Here is an 18858-nt window from a genome sequence, read left to right on the forward strand (position 1 = left end):
GGCCATAACTACAACATTTTAATGGAGTTAAAGTTAAAGAAATGTCTTGAGTAAAGAATAAAAGGACAAAAGGACTAAAAGTGGATTTAACAATAACTTTATTGAAAAGACAAAGCTGGCCAGATTATTCGTTCTCCTCACTGCGGAGTCTTGCGTTGGGGTTTGTGACCTTAATGGCCAACTGAGCCGCCCGCTCCACAATCAGCTTCCTGTTCTTGGAGGACACGTTGTGGGCAATTTCTGCACAGTAGCTCCTGTGAAGTTAAAATAAAAAGTTTAGTTCAGCACTTCAGAGTTTAACACAATTCAAATCAATCAAGGAAAACTACACTCATCTTTAACTGGGAAGAATTCTCCCAACTGTCGTTGAACTGGCCGACATTTCGCAGGACGCAAACCATCTTTTTTTCTCTCCAATGACATTTGATGTACTATTGTATCCATATAAAGTCAATAAACCATAAACTGCAGAAGGGAAGTAAGAGAGCCTACTGCAACAATGTCCTATTTCTATAAAGATGACCATTCCCTCATGTTGCAGATTATCTTCCACCTGCTATGGAAAGAGCTTGAGGTGGAATGGGCTCCAAAATCTCCTCCACTGCAATCTCTCTCCACACTCAATATCTGACCAGAGTCAATCAGGCAGGTACAAACCTGGAGATAGCAACTAGATATCACAACCAAAAGCTAATAAAGCTATTGGTGCATTTTGGCTTAAGACTAAATATATGAAGGCGAGCAAACAATTAAAATACTACAGTAGAAGCAAATTTCCCATGAAAACTACAAAATTAACAGCAGAACTTCCAACTATTTCCAACTCTGAGTGGGACACATTACAATGAAGTTCCAGGTCATAGATTAGTATTTAGGTCAGTGGTTCTCAAACTCAAAATAATTTGAGTTTAGAATATCAAACAAATCTGGACTTTAAGGATCCACTTCAGAACCACTGGCTTCAGCACAGACCAGCAGCATGTTGTATTAAACAGCGCAAACCACTCGTGTTCAGCTGGATTTACTGCAACACAATCTGTTCTGTACTACTAAATAAAAGTGGAAATACTATTGCTGCTAAATTGTCCTTTTCCAACTAACCAACCCTTAACACAAAATTATGTACTGCACAAGTATTTATACATTTGTCTAATTTAGCCATCCCATATTTCCAATCACAGCAAAAGCATAATCGCATCTCTCGTCAGCTATGTACTACTATGTCAAGGCCTTCTGACTTTTGGAATACAAGTTGGTTCATATCCATTACATAAAGAGAAGTTGATAGCTGATTGCTTATTAAAATTAATCAATCTTGAAACACCACTGCAAAAACATTTACATGCAGGGCTAAATCTACCAGCATCCCAAATAAAACTCCACCCATTTTACTAACATGAACATTAAGTCTTTTGGACTTCCAGTAGCACCAAATATTCTTTCAGTACTTTTTATATATTACATATTCTTCCCTACTGTACTTGCCACCTACCTAATGCCTAACCATTACTGCCTATATAAACAATTTGCTCGCTTGTCAATATTGCAGCTTTCACTGAATATCAAATGCAACCGTCTCCATGTTGAACGTTCTCCACCTGACAGCACATTCAAGAAACAGAGCTGAAGTCCTGCTTGATTCTCACAGTCATTAGTTTTCCTCAACTAATAAGAGCCACAATAAGTTCTTACTTGTTGCTCATCAGAAGAACTTCAAGCTCCTTGACGTTGTGGACCAGGAACTTCTTGAATCCAGTGGGCAGCATGTGCTTGGTCTTCTTGTTACTACCATAACCAATGTTTGGCATCAGCATCTGCCCCTTAAAGCGCCGGCGGACCCTGTTGTCAATACCTCTGGGCTTCCTCCAGTTTTTCTGCAAAAGTAGTGTTAGACCAACATTAGGGGCGCATGAAACAACAGAACAGCTGGCTGATGCTGGGATTTGCCATTTGCAAGTTCTGGTGATGGAATACAATCTTCCAGCTACACTTCAATACAAAACGGCATTACACACAAGCTTCCCAAGGGTTACGATGATTACTCTTTTGAGGGGACACCTGAAGCAATAATATTCCCATACCTTACACAAACACAAAACACCTACAAATCTCTTAAATATCAAGTTAGAAATGAAGATATCCATCATTGATGAAGATCAATCAATCATTCATTCATTAACTAAATCTCTCGCTTGTTATCTTCAAGGCTCTGTACAGATCTTCAAAAGGTTTAAAGGAAGGAAGACAAACCTTACCCTGATCTTAACATAACGGTCTGACTGATGCCTGATGAACTTCTTGGTCCTTTTCTTTACAATGTTGGCCTTGGTAAGGGGTCTTAGGGCTGCCATGGTTGCTGGGGGGGGGGACAAAAAGTAGAAGTTCACATTAAAATAAATACAGAATGCAGGACAAGTCTGAAAGTGACATGAGGATGAGGATGGTGCAGAAAATGTACAGCTATCCTACCCATAAACACACATTAGCTACAAGTCCTTTTTGGTCATTTGGCAACACTTGCAGGTGGCAATACTTTAAAACACATATCTGAGGACACTTATAAACAGCCAAGGAAAAAGTAGATCCATTCCTGCACTGTTTAAACTACTAACCTCCACAGCTGATCAGCTGAATCACCAAGTTAGCTAGCTAGCTCACATAGCTTCAGCATGTCATATGTGTTTAGCTATTAGCAGGCTAATATGAGCCAAGCTTCAGGCTATTCAGCATGCTTTAATGGGAATATCTTGGTCGTTTATACTTTATAACGAAAAGGACCACATTATTAAGCTGTTCACATGGTACAGCTTCAATACCTGACACTCAGTTCACGTATAACTCGTATAAGACATGAAGTAAAGCATAGTGCTACGCCATACCGGCAGCCATGACAGTGAGCGCCACTTTATTGGTCAAAATAAAGCAATATTCGCACGGCTAAACTCAAAATACGTCAATAATCCGAAAGAATATGCGTTTATGCGCACATATAAGCATTTAGGGTGACAGTAAGACGTTTAACTGAGCTGATGATTGCAGATTTATTGGGACTCACCGCTCGGTCTGTCCACACACCGAAACGCAGCGCTAGAGAAGAGGAGGAGGAGCGCGGGGGACGCTGGGAAATCTACCACCGTGCACAGGAAGTGCTCCCCTCAGTGCGTTAATAAAAGCTTTCGGTTTAAATCTGTATATTTATTATTATATAAGCTTAAATATATATTTAAAAAATCGTTCTAATGTAGAATTTTGTCATATATTTTTTTTACCAAAATTCTGCATAATTTAATAATTTAATAATTTAATAATGGCCTTTTTTTTAATGACTACATTTTACACCAATTTATTTACTATCCAAAGCCCACCAGTCAACCTACACTTCTGACTTTTATATTTAATGTTGGTAGTAAATAAAAAATATATATGTTTATTTGTGGACCATATATGCAATACATTGTTTTAAATTAATTTAATGTAACTGTATTGTGATTATGCTAATACAGGATTGTACATTGCAACCAAACACTGTTAGTCTCAGGTGCAGAATAGGTAGGATAATGATAGTGTCCTACAATAGTGTAAGGACAATAGAAATAAAAAACATGAGCCGGAGTGCATGGACAATAAGTACATGTGCATGTGCAAATGTGTGCTTGCAGGCTGGGTGATTAAGGTCCAGACTAAGTTACTATACTAACAGTAAAATGGAATAAGTATGTCGAGCAGAGACGTGCTGTGTGTGTAAATGATTAGCACATTAGGGAGCTCAGGTGTGTATGCTGAGGCAGACCAGTAGGCAGAGGCAGTACTGAGTGTAGCAGCTAGTGCTCAGGTAAAGAGAAAAGTACACGTTTGCATAGAGAGAGGGAGTTCCAGTTAAAGTGCCAAGAGGCCTACAGTCCTTATTAGATATTATAATGAAACATTATTTTAAATATAAAATATATTATTAACATGCTATTATTAAATAATAATACAATAAATAATTAAATAAAAATAAGGAATTTCTATACAAATAATATTTCCCCAGCCAGGCTCTGTACTTTTGATTCACCAGCTTCACATTGCCCAGTGTATTTTAATAGAAAAAAGAATGCATTAAAATACCCTGAAGAACTACACTAAAGAAGTAGTTATACACGGCCTGATGCCTGATTTATCACTTTCAGGGTGGAGGAACATATGCAGGGTGGCAAAATAAAACTATTTTGCCACCCTGCATATGTTCCTCCACCCTGAAAGTGATAAATCTATTATTTCATATTTGCCACTAATTTACCATAATTAACATTGCATATTCAATTTAGAAGACAGTCATGAGCTTAATTGTGGTTTTGGACAGTAAATACAGTGGTTACATTCGTGTTATAGGTGATGAGACACCTGTTTCCATTCACTACTACTGTAACCCCCCCCCCCCCCCCCCGCTGAATAAGTGTGTTCACATCTCAATCACTCAATTATGCAGAAATTATGCAGAAAAAACCTCTAAACAGTTCTTTACACACTTGCCCTCAGCTCATTCTGATAGCAGAGCACTAGATCAGCGCTAGTTTGGCTTCATAGGTAACATGTGAGTCCAAATTCTCCTAAAATGAGCAGGATACTGTTGTCCAAAGGCTTGTGTTTAATCACTGAAGGCGGCACGCTGATCATATTCCATAAATCGGCCCAACAGCACTGTCCCAAAGTCCTGCAGTGAAGCCAAATCTGTGGCTTTGATCCTTATGTGACCCTGCCAGGTGGGAGCCTAGCTCACTCCTTGTGCTTTCCATAGTATTAACACTCCTTTAAAATGCTTCACAGTTCCTGTGAAGTTCCTATTTACAGGAACTTACCTCATTCTTCTTTAGTCATGTCTTAACCTGCATGTGTGTTCTGTTATCCCCACTCCTGGGGACAACACAGTACACTACTACTGTAGATGAAGAGTCGGGTTTCCACGTAGGCGGCTCTCTCACGCCGGTTGTGGAATGCTGATTAATATTTTCAGTAGACTTGAAGTCATTGGCAGGGTGGACAACATTTCACTACTTGTACTTTTTGCACTTTTTACATTTCCTGATGATCTGATACAGCGCTGTCATGAACGCTGGAGACCTGTACATTAACTCTGTTGTCCTTACAGATGTTAGTGGACCATCAGGGAAAGCTTTTTTTACTGGGTGAAAGATTAAGTGATTATTAATATGGTGAAAATTGCATCAGTAACCATTTCTGTCCTGTAAAGTCCAACTGTTTGTACATCAGAAGAGCATTAATGTGGTAAATATGGTGTGTATAAGTGCTCAGACAAGAATCATGCTTATTACTAATGCACTAATTTTCTCACATACTTCTAATTTCTCAATATTTTTATATATAGTTGCCGTATTTACCGTAGTCCCAAAGCCTTACGAATACCTCTGTGACTCTTTTTAGACTGATATATTTCAATAACTGTCAAATAGCGTTCTTATTCCCAGTGCGATCAAGCTGGTTGACCACCATTGCCAGTATGACCAAGCTGGTCCACTAATATGTCCTGCTTGACAAAACTGGTTGACTAGCTTTACAGCAATCAACGTTTATTTGTCATATACACTGTCATATACTACGCAACTAGTAGTATGCACTGTGCTGGTCAAGAGTTTAACCAGCTCAACCAGTTTAACCAGGATGACCAGCGTTTTGGAACCACCTTGACCATCCAAGGCCATTTTAGACTATCTGAAAAAAACACAGCCATTTTTACGAGATATTTATGAGATATATCTATCTATTTCTTTTAATTTTTGGTGCAAATCTGAAGTGCTCTGTTCAGAAATGGATAGGAATCAGTTGTCTGATGAGCTTTTGAACCCAGCATCACTCCATTAATTTTTTGGTTTGTATGTTTTTTAAAAATAGTAATTTAATTTTTAATTCTAACTTAAATTCATGAAATATTATAAAACATATTTGGAAAAATGTCCTAATTAACCAGATTCCAGATTAGCCAGAGTATTATATCCTATTTTTTGGTACAGATCTGTAGTGAAATATATCCTCAGAGGCACGTGGGCATGAAGGGGTTAATATATACACCCACATCGCCTTCAGCTGAAGTTTCTTTAGATATCAGACATGAGAAAAAGCGTAATAACGGGCCTTTAGCTGTGATTTAATGCGAGATTAGCCCGATTACTCTGAGCTGTGTTTAGCAGAAGTCTGCATTAGCCGCTGCCAGAGCTCGGCTGCTGTTGTTTTTAGCTGCTGTCCGGACGGGAATGAGGGGATGAGGGGCGGAGCCCTCAGTAATCTAATCTGGGGAGGGCTTTAGGAGCGCATTCCTGTCCGGACCAGCATCGAGCCCACACCAAGCTTCGCGTTATTCTCATACAATGGCTTATCCACCCGGTCCCGGTAAGTCTACCGACATTAATGTCGTTTCTAACTCACTTGTATTTGTTTTAGACACTTGATGAATCTGCAGTAGGAGTGGACTGGGCCAGTTATCCGGATAGTGTGCTTGTGGAGGTGTCCATACTGCTGGAGCCATGCACCAGCAAGAACACTGTAGCCATAATCCTTGGAAAAATAAATTGGGAAATATTTGTTATTATTAGTTTATTATTAATATAATCTTTTTGCCATCATCCAGAATTGCAATGCAGTAATTTTTATCATGTTAGATTCATACATTAAGTTACAGTAGCAGTACAGTGAATCTGCAGTATGTTAAGGTTGTACTGTTTAACAGTAATAATTGTAAGATGATTTTAATCCAGTATGAATCTACGGTTCATATCTGTAGTATGTTTTGTTTTTACAGAAGAAAGAGTTTTGCAATTAGTTTTAATCCAGTATGTGTGTAATTCTAGTCTCTAACAGTAATAATGTGAAATTATTTGAATCCAGTATGATTTTTCAGTGTGTGTAGTTTTTATTTTCTGGCAGTACTAATTGTGGACGGATTTTATTCCAGTACGAATCTACGGTTCATATCTGTAGTATGTTTTGTTTTTACAGAAGAGTTTTACAATTAGTTTTAATCCAGTATGAGTCTGCAATGTGTGTAATTTTAGTCTCTAACAGTAATAATGTGAAATTATTTGAATCCAGTATGAATTTTCAGTGTGTAGTTTTTATTTTCTGGCAGTACTAATTGTGGACTGATTTTATTCCAGTATGAATCTGCAGTTCATATCTGTAGTGTTTATTTTTTACAGTCTGACAAAAATAATTGTAAAGTGATTTTAACCCAGTATGAATCTGCAGTGTTTAATTTGTACAGTTAATTAATTAAATTAATGAATTAATTTAATGTAGCTAACGTCAGAGATGGTTTATGTGTGTAAACTGATTTTAGCACAGTATATTATACATTTAGAGTGTATTATACATGCATTAATCCTTGGAAAAATAAGTTGGGAAATATTTGTTATTATTAGTTTATTATTATTATCATCTTTTTGCCATCATCCAGAATTGCAATGCATTAATTTTTATCATGTTAGATTCATGCATTAAGTTACAGTAGAAGTACTATACAATATACAGTACTCTTTCTATATACTATTATATAGGTTAATATATTACTGTTAACTCTAATATTTCTGTCCCTCCCCCCAGCTGTGTACCCTCCAGTGATGGGCATGCAAGCCCCTGTTATGTACAACCCCGTTCCTGGATACGAGGGTCTAGTCCCAGGGGCAAGCGGTACGGAAAAGCAGCACTCATAGCAGTAAAGTGATCTTTGTGCCTGAACACAGCATGTGATTTAACCCGCTTTGTTTAAACCTGCTTTCTGGTGGCTTAAATAAATGCTGTATTAATGTTCTTTTATTAATGATATAATTCAGTAGTGGCAGTGTTTTGGCTAATGCATTTAATAGATATGCCATGATATGAAGTCTGTTTAATAACACTGTACACTATATGTCTAAATATTTGTGGACACCCCTTCTAATGAGTTCATTTAGCTACTTAAAGTTGCACTCATTGCTGAAAGAGGTGTCCAAATGAACATACACACACACACACATACACACATACAGATTGTCAAGAGAAATATTGCCAGTGAAATAGGACTCCCTGGAGCAGATGAACATGGTCCTATTGGCACCATGCCTAAAGCCAGGCGTGGGCTAGAGAGGGGTAAAAGCCCCCAGCATTGAGCTGAGGAGCAGTGGAAGAACTGTGTTCTCTGGAATGATGGATTGTGCTCTATTCAGTATTTTTGGGATGAGTTGGGGAGGTGAGGTTAAGGTGGGGTGGTGATCATCCAACATCTTGACCTCGCTAATGTGCATGTCACTGAATGCAATCAAATACTCATAGCAAAGCTTCTCCAAAATCTAGACGAAAGCCTTCACTGGACCTCCCTGGACAGTAGAGACAGTTACTTCAACAAAAGCAGGACAAACTCTTTTTAATGCCATTCATTTAGGAGGAAACAGTGAATGAGCAGGTGTCCCATTACTTTTGTCATTACATTTGGTCCTTTATGGAATTGAAAATCATCTATGAAAGGACGTAATTTTTCAGAACACCACATCATATATACAAATGTAAATGTGCACAGAATATAAAGTAGAGTAATGAAATGCTATATTAATAATACACCCTAACAGAACTACATATCAATATAATATATAATAAAGTAATAAATAATTAATATTCATCTGAAAAATAAATGTACTGTATCCTTTTCCTGAGAACAGTGTTGCGTAAAACAGGTTGTCTTACAGTGGTTGTATGTTATGGTTAGGTGGCTTCATCCCTCCTCCTCCTGTTCAGCCCATGCCAACACCTGACTCACTGCCAGCACAAGACTGGAGGTAAGATCCCAGCATGGGAAAACATCTCTGTGTCATCTTATTTCATCAACTGCACACTTCATTGACCAGGGCATGGACAGTGTTACGACATGGACACACCCCTGCAAAGCTATACACTGCTTAAATGTATGAAAATTTGCTAGTTATTATTACTCAGTGTTGGGACTATGTTCTGTTTGTGGGCATTTCTGCATGTAAATATGGTGTTTGGGAATAAGCATAATTTTTGTGTTCAGTCCTCGCCAATTTGGTTGCAAGTTACACTATAGACGCCACCATACCGTGTCTTCTGTTCTGTACTGCAGCAGTATCATTCGATATCGTCCGATCCAATTCTTATACAATCCGATACTTAAAAAAACACAATTACTTATGGTTAAATCAAATTAATATGATCGAGGAAATGTCAAGTCAAGTCAAGTCAAGTCAAATTTATTTGTATAGCGCTTTTTACAACTGTTGTCGTCACAAAGCAGCTTTACATAATTATTACTTAATAAAGAACAGAGACAGAGAAGAAAGAAGAAATAACATGAAGCGTCAAAGACCCCCGTGAGCAAGCCAACGGCGACAGTGGCAAGGAAAAACTCCCTCAGAGCTGGAGGAAGAAACCTTGGGAGGAACCAAGGCTCACAAGGGGGACCCATCCTCCTCTGGCCAGACTGTTTTAAACATTAATGATAAAAATTACCAAACCAGGTACAACAGAAAGTTAATAGTTTGTGATATTAATAGTGTCAGACAGGCACGAGTCCATCTAGGTTTCAGCACGGCCACCAAACAGGCAGCAGCGGCTGGCGGGTGAGCCATGGGTGGTGGTGGGTTGGGGGGGGGGACCCGCTGGCTGGACTGGTAGGTGGCAGCTGGTTAGATGCAGGTAGAGGGGATCTCAGCGGGCAATCTTCCTGCAGATCGGGTTGGGTGGCCATTTACTCGGGGAAGGTAAAGAGAGAGAAGTTAGTTCTAAGAGGAATTTTATGGAGTGCAGAGAATGTTGATCATCAGCATCTGGGTATGTCTGACGACTCCGGCAGGTCTGATTATCACAGCATAATTAAAAGGAGAGAGCCAGAAGGTAACACGGACACGGGCGTACCCTGAGAACACCAGCATCTATCTGCTCCACCGTCAACAAACCTGAGTGATCGCGTGTAAGCAGCGAGACGACAGCTCCAGCATCTCAGAGTACTACAATTCCCTGGGTCCGCGAACCCCTGGACCTGCAGCCCTTATCTAAGAAACATTAATTACCAAAAGCTAAACTAAACATATAAGTTTTCAGTTTAGATTTAAAGATTGAGACTGTGTCTGAGTCCCGAACATTATCTGGAAGGTTATTCCAGAGCTGGGGGGCTTTATAGGAAAAGGCTCTTCCCCCTGCTGAGGTTTTCTGAATTTTGGGAACGCGTAAGAGGCCAGCACCCTGAGATCTAAGTAGTCTTGATGGTTCGTAATATACTATAAGATCCTGCAGGTACTCAGGAGCGAGGCCATGTAGGGCTTTATATGTTAATAAAAGAATTTTGTATTCAATACGGAATTTAACTGGGAGCCAATGAAGTGCTGATAGAACTGGACTGATATGGTCAAATTTTCTAGTTTTAGTAAGGACCCTGGCTGCAGCATTTTGCACCAGCTGAAGTTTATTGAGGTTCCTGCTGGAACAACCTGACAGTAATGCATTACAGTAATCTAGCCTTGAGGTAATAAAAGCATGTACTAGCTTTTCTGCGTCTTGTAGTGATAAGGAGTTTCTTAGTTTGGAGATGTTCCTAAGCTGCATAAAGGCTGTTCTACTAATATTAGCTATATGTTGCTCAAATGATAAATCTGAGTCGAATGTGACGCCAAGATTTTTAGCTGCTAAACCAGGAATGATGGGAGAATCTGCCAAGTCTAACATTAAGTCTGATAGTTTATTTCTAGAGTCTTTTGGACCTAAAAGGAGAACTTCGGTTTTGTCACTGTTAAGGAGAAGGAAGTTATGTGACATCCAGAGTTTTATATCCTTTACACAGTCCTCCATTTTCTGTAATCTAAATTTATCGTCAGGTTTGGCTGATATATAGAGCTGTGTGTCATCTGCATAGAAGTGGAAATTAACGCCATGTCTGCTTATAACTGAGCCCAGTGGTAACATGTATAATGTAAATAATAGTGGTCCTAAAATTGAGCCTTGCGGAACTCCATATCTTACTTCTGCGTAGTTTGAAGATAAATCGTTTATCTTTACAAATTGGAAGCGTCCCGTTAGATATGATTGGAACCATGATAGGGCTGTCCCTGTGATTCCAACCATTTTCTCTAATCTTTCTAGTAATATAGAATGATCTATTGTATCAAAGGCTGCACTAAGGTCTAGTAGGACTAATAAAGATACGTAGCCTTGATCAGAGGCAAGAAGGAGATCATTCGTAATCTTCACTAGGGCTGTCTCTGTGCTGTGATTGAGTCTAAATCCAGACTGGAATTTCTCATACATGTCATTTTTACTCAGGTATAAGCAGAGTTGTTGGGCCACAGCTTTTTCTAATATCTTAGATACGAATGTTAAGTTTGAGATGGGTCTATAATTAGATAATACGCTAGGATCAAGATTTGTTTTTTTGATTAAAGGTTTTATAACTGCTATTTTAAAGGTTTGGGGTACATGCCCAAGGCTAAGTGATGAATTTACAATTGTTAGAAGAGGTCCGATTATAATTGGGAGAATTTCTTTTAGCAATTTAGAGGGAATCGGGTCGAGTGTACATGTTGTACAATTAGCTGAGGATATAATTTTTTCTAGTTCTGGCTGTGGAAGTGGGTAGAAGGCTTCCAGCCTTTGTTCTACAACTAAGTTTTGTTCTAAAGCAACTACATCGGGTGACGGCCATGTTTGATTTAATAAGCAGGGTTGGATTTGTTGTCTAATATTTTCTATTTTATTATTAAAATAGTCCATAAAAACATGACTAGTTAAAGATGTTGGGATCTGGGGTTGAGTATCTGCCTGGCTTTTAGTAAGTTTAGAGATCTCATTAAAAAGAACTCTGGGATTGTTTTTGTTTTTCTCGATCAGCGAGGCCAGATACACTGAGCGAGCTTTAATGAGTGCCTTTCTATATTGACTAAGGCTGTCCTTCCACGCAGAGTGGAACACCTCTAGTTTGGTCGTCCGCCATTTACGCTCTAGTTTCCGCACTGTTTGTTTTAAGGTACGAGTTTGATCACTGTACCACGGTGCAAGCCTTTTTTGCCTCATCATTTTATTTTTGAACGGTGCTACTTTGTCTAAGGTTGATCGGAGGGTATTCTCTAGATCGTTTGTTAATTTAACGAGCTCCGTTTGGTCTGACGGAGTGTAAGCTAAGGTCGATAGGGGTGGGAGATTTTTAGTATACTGTACAGCTGTCATTGGTGTTATTGTGCGTTTTAGGCAGTGTTGGGGAGAAGAATTTACATTTTGCCTTAGATGTAGCTCAAAGGAGATTAGATAATGATCTGATATCACTGAGCTTTGAGGTAGAATATTTAGCTGATCAATGCTAACACCCAGGGTCAGGACTAAATCTAGGGTATGATTACAGTAATGTGCAGGCCTAATGTCGCTAACAACCTCTGGGCTTGGACTGTCACCAATCAGATCTCAGCAGTTACAATTGAATTAAAATCCAAATTATTTGTGTGGGTTGAGAGACATTTTAGGCGTGTATTTACAGAGATGAGACACTGTGTCCAGTGTTTGCTTGCAGAACGGGAGATGCTAGGCTAACATTGCTATTATTATCTAGTATATGTATATGTATTCCATTAGTCCTAGTTTTAGTTACTACACATTAGACCAGCGACCCACTCTATGCTGCTTTATGGCGTGATTCTGTATTTGGTAATATAAATAATCTGTGGTCAGATATGGACGCTTTGAAGAATGGGGGAAATGTAGCTCCTTGTATTTTTTCAGTGTTCCTGCTCTGAGCGAGGAAGCTGCCCGAGAGGCTTTTTTAAAGTACGTCGGCGACAATTGTTGTTGGTCGTCTGGTCCAGCGAAAGATGGTGTGATCACCAACAAGGAGCAGTTCAACACCTACCGTGTAAGTCCTGTGACACACACACACACACACACACATTCACACAGTTTCTCTACTGAATTCACATTAAGAAAAAGGGTTGAGCGAGATGGGTTTTACTTACGGACGTATTGTTAATGATGAATCTGCAGTGTGTGTAGTTTTTATTTTCTGGCACTAATAATTGTGGAGTGATTCTATTCCAGTATGAATCTGCAGTATGTTAAGGTTGTACTGTTTAACAATAATAATTGTAAGATGATTTTAATCCAGTATGAATCTACGGTTCATATCTGTAGTATGTTTTGTTTTTACAGTCTGACAAAAAATAATTTAGATTTGAATCCGGTGTGAATCTGCAGTGTGTGTAGTGTTTTATGCTACAGTAAGATCTGTGCAATGATTTTAAACCAGTATGAATCTGCAGTGTTTGCAGTTTTTTTACTCTACAGAAAGAGTTTTGCAATTAGTTTTAATCCAGTATGAGTCTGCAATGTGTGTAATTTTAGTCTCTAACAGTAATAATGTGAAATTATTTGAATCCAGTATGAATTTTCAGTGTGTAGTTTTTATTTTTTGGCAGTACTAATTGTGGACTGATTTTATTCCAGTATAAATCTGCTGTTCATATCTGTAGTGTGTTTATTTTTTACAGTCTGACAAAAATAATTGTAAAGTGATTTTAACCCAGTTTAATTTGTACAGTTAATTAATTAATTAATTTGTACAGGTAATTAATCAACTGTTCAAACCATCATAACTTGCATTCAGAGTTCTACCAGCAACAAACAGTTTGCAATCTGTCAGAATGACCATGTGAATCAAACACACACTATAGAGCACTATATCCTTTTCGGTTTTCAACAAGTGTGTCAAGGTATCAACTTCTTTCCATAATCACTCCTGCCTCCCTCCTGCTAACAAATCTGTGCCATTTTATCTTAAAAAAAAAAAAAATCGTATCTTAAAAAAAAAAGAAGAGAATTTCCCCACTGCAGGACTAATAAATGATTATCTTATCTTATTTCTTTTCTCCCTAACAGTATCGACTGGAGACCTACACGGAGTCCAGAAAAACGGAATGGGCCACTAAGCCTTATGATGGTAAAGACAATGTCAGCAGAAACAGCGAACAGCAAGCATCTTTGCAATCAATTACATGCTTCTGTTTTTCCATCAACGTTGCAAATGTGTTTGGCAACAGGTCAGCCAGTGAACGCTTTCACACAGCCTCCCCCAGGTCCATGGCAAATCCCGGTCACACCTCCTGAAATGTTCAAAGACTCTGTTACGGATGTTGAAGTCCCCTACACATCATCAGTCAAGGTAAACATTGTTTTAATGGTCAACAGATTTAATTTTTCTTGTTTTGTCTCATGCATGTTTTTTTTTAAGTGAGAGAACCTGTCGCCTCCAAAAAGCCAATCATATTGTGTGAATTTTCAATCATAGCCTTGTGATAAGTGCTCGGCCACTGGGAAATGTGCCTGCGTTGCGTGCACCGGCTCAGGAAATGTAAGTAATTTGAAGTATTCTCAAAATATGTGTTGCTCTTACATAGAGATGGATTGCCATAATGTGGAGATTCTTTTTCAGCTCATCTGTAGCATCAAGAGACCCCTCTTAAGTGCTTCTTAATTGCTTGATCTGATTGTGTCTGTTCAGAAAGTGTGCCAGAATTGCAACGGCTCTGGGAAAATCTCTGCAGAGGAAAGCTGCAATGAGTGCAATGGGACAGGAAGAAAGAAGTAAGCTAATGAAGCATGTGATGGCTGCCTCACAGATTACACACACACACACACACACACACACACACACATATATATATATATATATATATATATATATATATATACATACATATATATGTAACATCTGAACATTTGATTTCATGTAATGAATACTGAGAGATGGAGGTAATCTAACTAAACACACACTATTGAAAACATTTCAGTTCTTTAATCACCATTTATCAAATTGTATTAATAGAAATATCATTTTCTTACAAGGACAAAGGTAGAGCCCCCCCCCTACACACACACACATTTATTACTACTTCAAATGCCTACAATTAGAGTCAGGTGCAGAGGAACATCAGCTGCAGATGATTAGAACATGGTTAGAAAGGATTCAGGAGGAGCTTGCCAAACACTAGAAGGCTTAAGAATTAAGAGCTATCCTGATCACCTTACACCAAACGATCGAGATGATGGAGGCGTGCTGCAACTCCAGCAAGACGCACATTATTGTTTTCATACATTGGAAAGTCATCTGCGACAGTAAAATCGCTTGAAATGTCGTTCGGTGTAAGGCTGGCATTATTTAAACCTCAGAGATTTAGTCTGGTCTGCTGTTGATTGTTGAAGTAAGTGGTGAAGATCACCATGCCCAGATCCAAAGAGCTCTCTGAGGTCTTTAGGAAGAAGGTTGTAGATGCAGATGAGTCTGGGAAGTCATTTTGACAAAATGTGAATCTGGTTCTTTACATTGTGTCACAATTTCCTGATGAATAGACCAATAGAAATGCTTCAAAGTGACTTTATAATAAATTCATACAATAAATACAATGTTATCATTCTCAGATTGCTGAGTTTCTACAAGACAAGATCTAGAATAGTTCACAGTCTTGTCAATGCCCATGATAACGGATCCAAAAACAGCTATTAACAGTGGTATTAAGTAGGGTAACTTAGCTACTCTTCTCAAGCTAATGTTAATAAGCTTGAGTTTCTGTGTTTTGCTTGTGGACCACTGGTCTAGAATGACTACACTTCTGATGCTGTTATAATCTCACACGCTGCAAATGGTTCGAGATCCACTGTACAGTTTTCTTTTCTCTATATAGGTGTTCTGATTGTTCAGGCCAAGGAACTAAAGAGTGTGAAATCTGCAAAGGGAAGCGGCAGCTGCTGTCCTACATCAAACTTACAGCGGAATGGTAATTCATTTATTTCTATTTATATTTGAAATATCGGCATAAAGAACATTTCACTGAAGGAACAGATTTGCCGTGTCATTTGTTCACCAGGAAAAACAATGTTGAGGACTACGTAGCAGAGCAGGCCAGTGGTTTGAAAATTGAGAAGCTGGATAGTGTAACTGGGAAGCAGCTCATCAAAGACACCAAGTACATGGTAAGAGATACTCATGTGAAGTAATAGTAAAGATTCATGTTTGGATTTTGCATGAACACTGTCCCTCATTTTTAATGACCATTTTTATAGCCTGATGTTACTAGCATACTACACTAGCATATCAGGCATATCATATTCTGTGCCTGTATTATCTATAAAAAGATCAGACTGGTATCAGACAATACTCAACATTAAGATATCTGATGGACGAATTAGAGGACAAAAAAATGATTATTATTATGGTTACAGGTATATCCACTGATGGGCTTTCCAGACCAAAACATGATCCAGGCTTCTGAAAGAATAGTCGGGGACCATCACCGCAAATATTCCCAATCAGCTCGCATCCTTCAACAGGTATGTTCCCTGTACAAGTGGCATGTTTATTATCATTTAATCATTCATATATATATGCAGTATACCAGTTGTAGGTATACCATGTACATGTGTTTAATACTGGTATTTTAAAAAAATGCAATCAATTAAGAATCCCACTATAGTTTCTTACTATTTTCAGAGTTTTGTAAACCAGTCAATCAATGAATGGATAAAATAATTAGCTCATTAATCTACAATGAAAAGAATCATTAGCTAGATACAAAACAATTCAAACTGTGTTTATTTAAATATTACTATCAATTGTTTATTGTTAAATGTATTTTAGTAATAACAGGGAGACTTTTTGCATATACATCCATTATGAACTAAATTTTATCCTTAGTAAATTGCTTGTTTAGTCAAAAACAATTCTGTTCACATAACATTAAGGATCATTGTATAGTGATGAAAATAAAAATAAGTAAAATTATGAAATTGTAATTGTATTATAAAAATGTGAAATACTGTGTCCTGTGATACCGTAAAACCGTGATATTCTCTGAGATAGTTATCATATTGTTAAAATCTCATACTGTTAAAAAACTGTTGAACATCTGTGTAAAAAAATTTTTTTACTTGAATAAATATCTGGATTTTACAAAAAGGATCTAATTCAGAATCTTCTTCTGCTTCTGCTCATCTTTTTCTGCTTTCCAGCAACAAACTGTTGAACTGATTCCCATCACCAAAGTGAGCTACCAGTGGGAGGGAAAATCCTACATTTACTATGTTTACGGTAATGAGTCGAAAGTCAAAGCGGATGACTACCCAGCTACATGTTGCTGCACTATACTGTAAAAAGTATAGCCATTTCCATGTGCCCAGGAGACAGAAACACCATGAATATGCCTATAATACTGGTAGTGTAATGATAGTGTTACTAGGCTAGTGTATAACAACATGTTTATGAATAAAATGTATAACATGAACACACATCTTTCATGTTTGACAGTAATGGTGACAAGTCAGTGTTGTGCATCCCTTTTTTTACTGTATGAACAAGAAATCTGTGACTCAGCATGATAGGGAATATAATAGAAAATAAATCAGAACCACAGTAAGACCATAAATATGTGAAGTAACTGTTCACTGTACTGTGATTATATTATGCATTTGTAAGGCACTAACCCAACATAATTAGAACAAATAATAAACAATGCAATGTTATTAAACTTATGTATTATAATCAATAGCAAAAATACTAACAGCTACTAATACTGTATATTTCTGCTCTACCTGAAAGCTATAAGAGGCCTATCCTACTATATCCGACTATAACATGCTCTCAACCTCTATATTATATATATACTGTATTATAAAGTATATATCCTGTTATACGTACTGCCTTGATGAATGTACTGAAAATGTTACTATGTTACATAGTAACATGGTAATAATGTTTTTTTATTCTTATTATTGTAATTTCAAATCCAAGGTTTTTTTTACTGTTACTGTGACAACATGTACAATGGTAAAATAAGTGTCTACCAATACATTTAATCTGTGAGACGTATTTCTGTGTAAATTCTATTTTTTTTACATTTCATTTTTCATTTAATAGCAAACAAACATGGTACTAATAGTACAAACACCCACATTGGCTAGCATCACACTGAGAGGGATGTGAGAGGAGACCATCCTACCCACCCAGAGAGAGTGAGGCTATTTATGCTTTCTGATTTTGTCTCATTATAATTAAAGTGAACTGCATCATGGGGGAATATCAATCCTGATTTGAGTAGCTAGAAACCTAAGGGCAGAAAGGGAGGTACTGGAGGGGAGAGAGAGACAGGGTGTATGTGGTGCAGGGAAGCAAAAGAGAGAGATGTGAACTCAAGGTGAAGTAAATGTTAGCTAGCTAGAGCAAAAAGGGTCAAATGCGAATAACCATAGAAATAAAGTCTAGGAGAGGAGTAGTGACAAGGTTATGAGGGTGTGGGCAGGGTGAGCATTGGCTTATCATTTAAAGGTACAGGCACTCAAACTAGCCAGTTTAAGCAGGGCGGTTTAGATAGGGTCAAAAGGTTGCAAAGGAACTCTGTGCAAAGCAAAGCAGACTGTACTTGGGAATTAAAACTTTTTAAAAGTTTATTTTTTCATGATTTCTTCCCCTTTCCTACTAATAAAATGTCCAAAAGGTATTGACATGGCAAGCAAGACAACACACTATCCTTCTCCTGTGCTTCCTGGCCATATCTTCACCTCCCTTTGCACAACTGCTCAAACTAAGCAGTCTCATATCCTGTAAAGGCTGAAGTGGATCTGAAAAGTAAGGTTTGCTAAGGTCGATAAAGTTGATAAAATAATAAAACACCGCCACCTGTTTCTGTTCTAAACACCTGTACAGGGTGCCTTAGGGTGCCTTAGGGTGCCTTGAGCACGTGCAGCTAATCCAGTATCTCACCATTTCCCGTAAAGGAGTTGCGCTTTGTTTTCCCACCCGTTTTCCGGCCCCAGAACATTTTAACCCGAGGAGGAGGAGCAGGAGGAGGAGGA

General features: G+C 38.1%; 2 protein-coding genes across 2 annotated transcripts; one reads left to right on the forward strand and one right to left on the reverse strand.

Annotated features, from left to right (window-relative positions):
* Window positions 1-81: 81 nt before the first annotated feature.
* rpl32 (ribosomal protein L32) lies at window positions 82-3127 on the reverse strand. The gene is made up of 4 exons (XM_072665716.1): window positions 3056-3127; window positions 2256-2356; window positions 1693-1874; window positions 82-254 (listed from the first exon to the last, which is right to left on the reverse strand). Exons 2-4 carry the CDS (start codon window positions 2349-2351, stop codon window positions 125-127), a joined length of 408 nt encoding a protein of 135 aa, XP_072521817.1. The 5' UTR covers window positions 2352-2356; window positions 3056-3127; the 3' UTR covers window positions 82-124.
* Window positions 3128-6323: 3196 nt separating this feature from the next.
* LOC140543116 (protein SSUH2 homolog) lies at window positions 6324-17875 on the forward strand. The gene is made up of 12 exons (XM_072666136.1): window positions 6324-6384; window positions 7594-7680; window positions 8732-8801; window positions 12745-12874; window positions 13894-13954; window positions 14055-14176; window positions 14303-14365; window positions 14516-14598; window positions 15696-15788; window positions 15879-15984; window positions 16234-16341; window positions 17020-17875. Exons 1-12 carry the CDS (start codon window positions 6363-6365, stop codon window positions 17158-17160), a joined length of 1086 nt encoding a protein of 361 aa, XP_072522237.1. The 5' UTR covers window positions 6324-6362; the 3' UTR covers window positions 17161-17875.
* The last annotated feature ends 983 nt before the right edge of the window (window positions 17876-18858 follow it).

This window comes from Salminus brasiliensis, chromosome 21 (assembly GCF_030463535.1).
Source record: "Salminus brasiliensis chromosome 21, fSalBra1.hap2, whole genome shotgun sequence".
In the NCBI taxonomy this organism is placed as follows: domain Eukaryota; kingdom Metazoa; phylum Chordata; class Actinopteri; order Characiformes; family Bryconidae; genus Salminus; species Salminus brasiliensis.

Excerpts from the sequence above, each read along its gene's own strand:
- rpl32 (XM_072665716.1), bottom strand. The coding sequence starts at position 2,351 with ATGGCAGCCCTAAGACCCCTTACCAAGGCCAACATTGTAAAGAAAAGG. Across the intron at positions 1,875-2,255 it reads ACCGTTATGTTAAGATCAGG|AAAAACTGGAGGAAGCCCAG; the intron begins GTAAGGTTTGTC and ends CTACTTTTGCAG. Across the intron at positions 255-1,692 it reads GTTCTTCTGATGAGCAACAA|GAGCTACTGTGCAGAAATTG; the intron begins GTAAGAACTTAT and ends TTAACTTCACAG.
- LOC140543116 (XM_072666136.1), top strand. The coding sequence starts at position 6,363 with ATGGCTTATCCACCCGGTCCCG. Across the intron at positions 7,681-8,731 it reads TCTAGTCCCAGGGGCAAGCG|GTGGCTTCATCCCTCCTCCT; the intron begins GTACGGAAAAGC and ends TGTTATGGTTAG. Across the intron at positions 15,789-15,878 it reads ATCAAACTTACAGCGGAATG|GAAAAACAATGTTGAGGACT; the intron begins GTAATTCATTTA and ends TTTGTTCACCAG.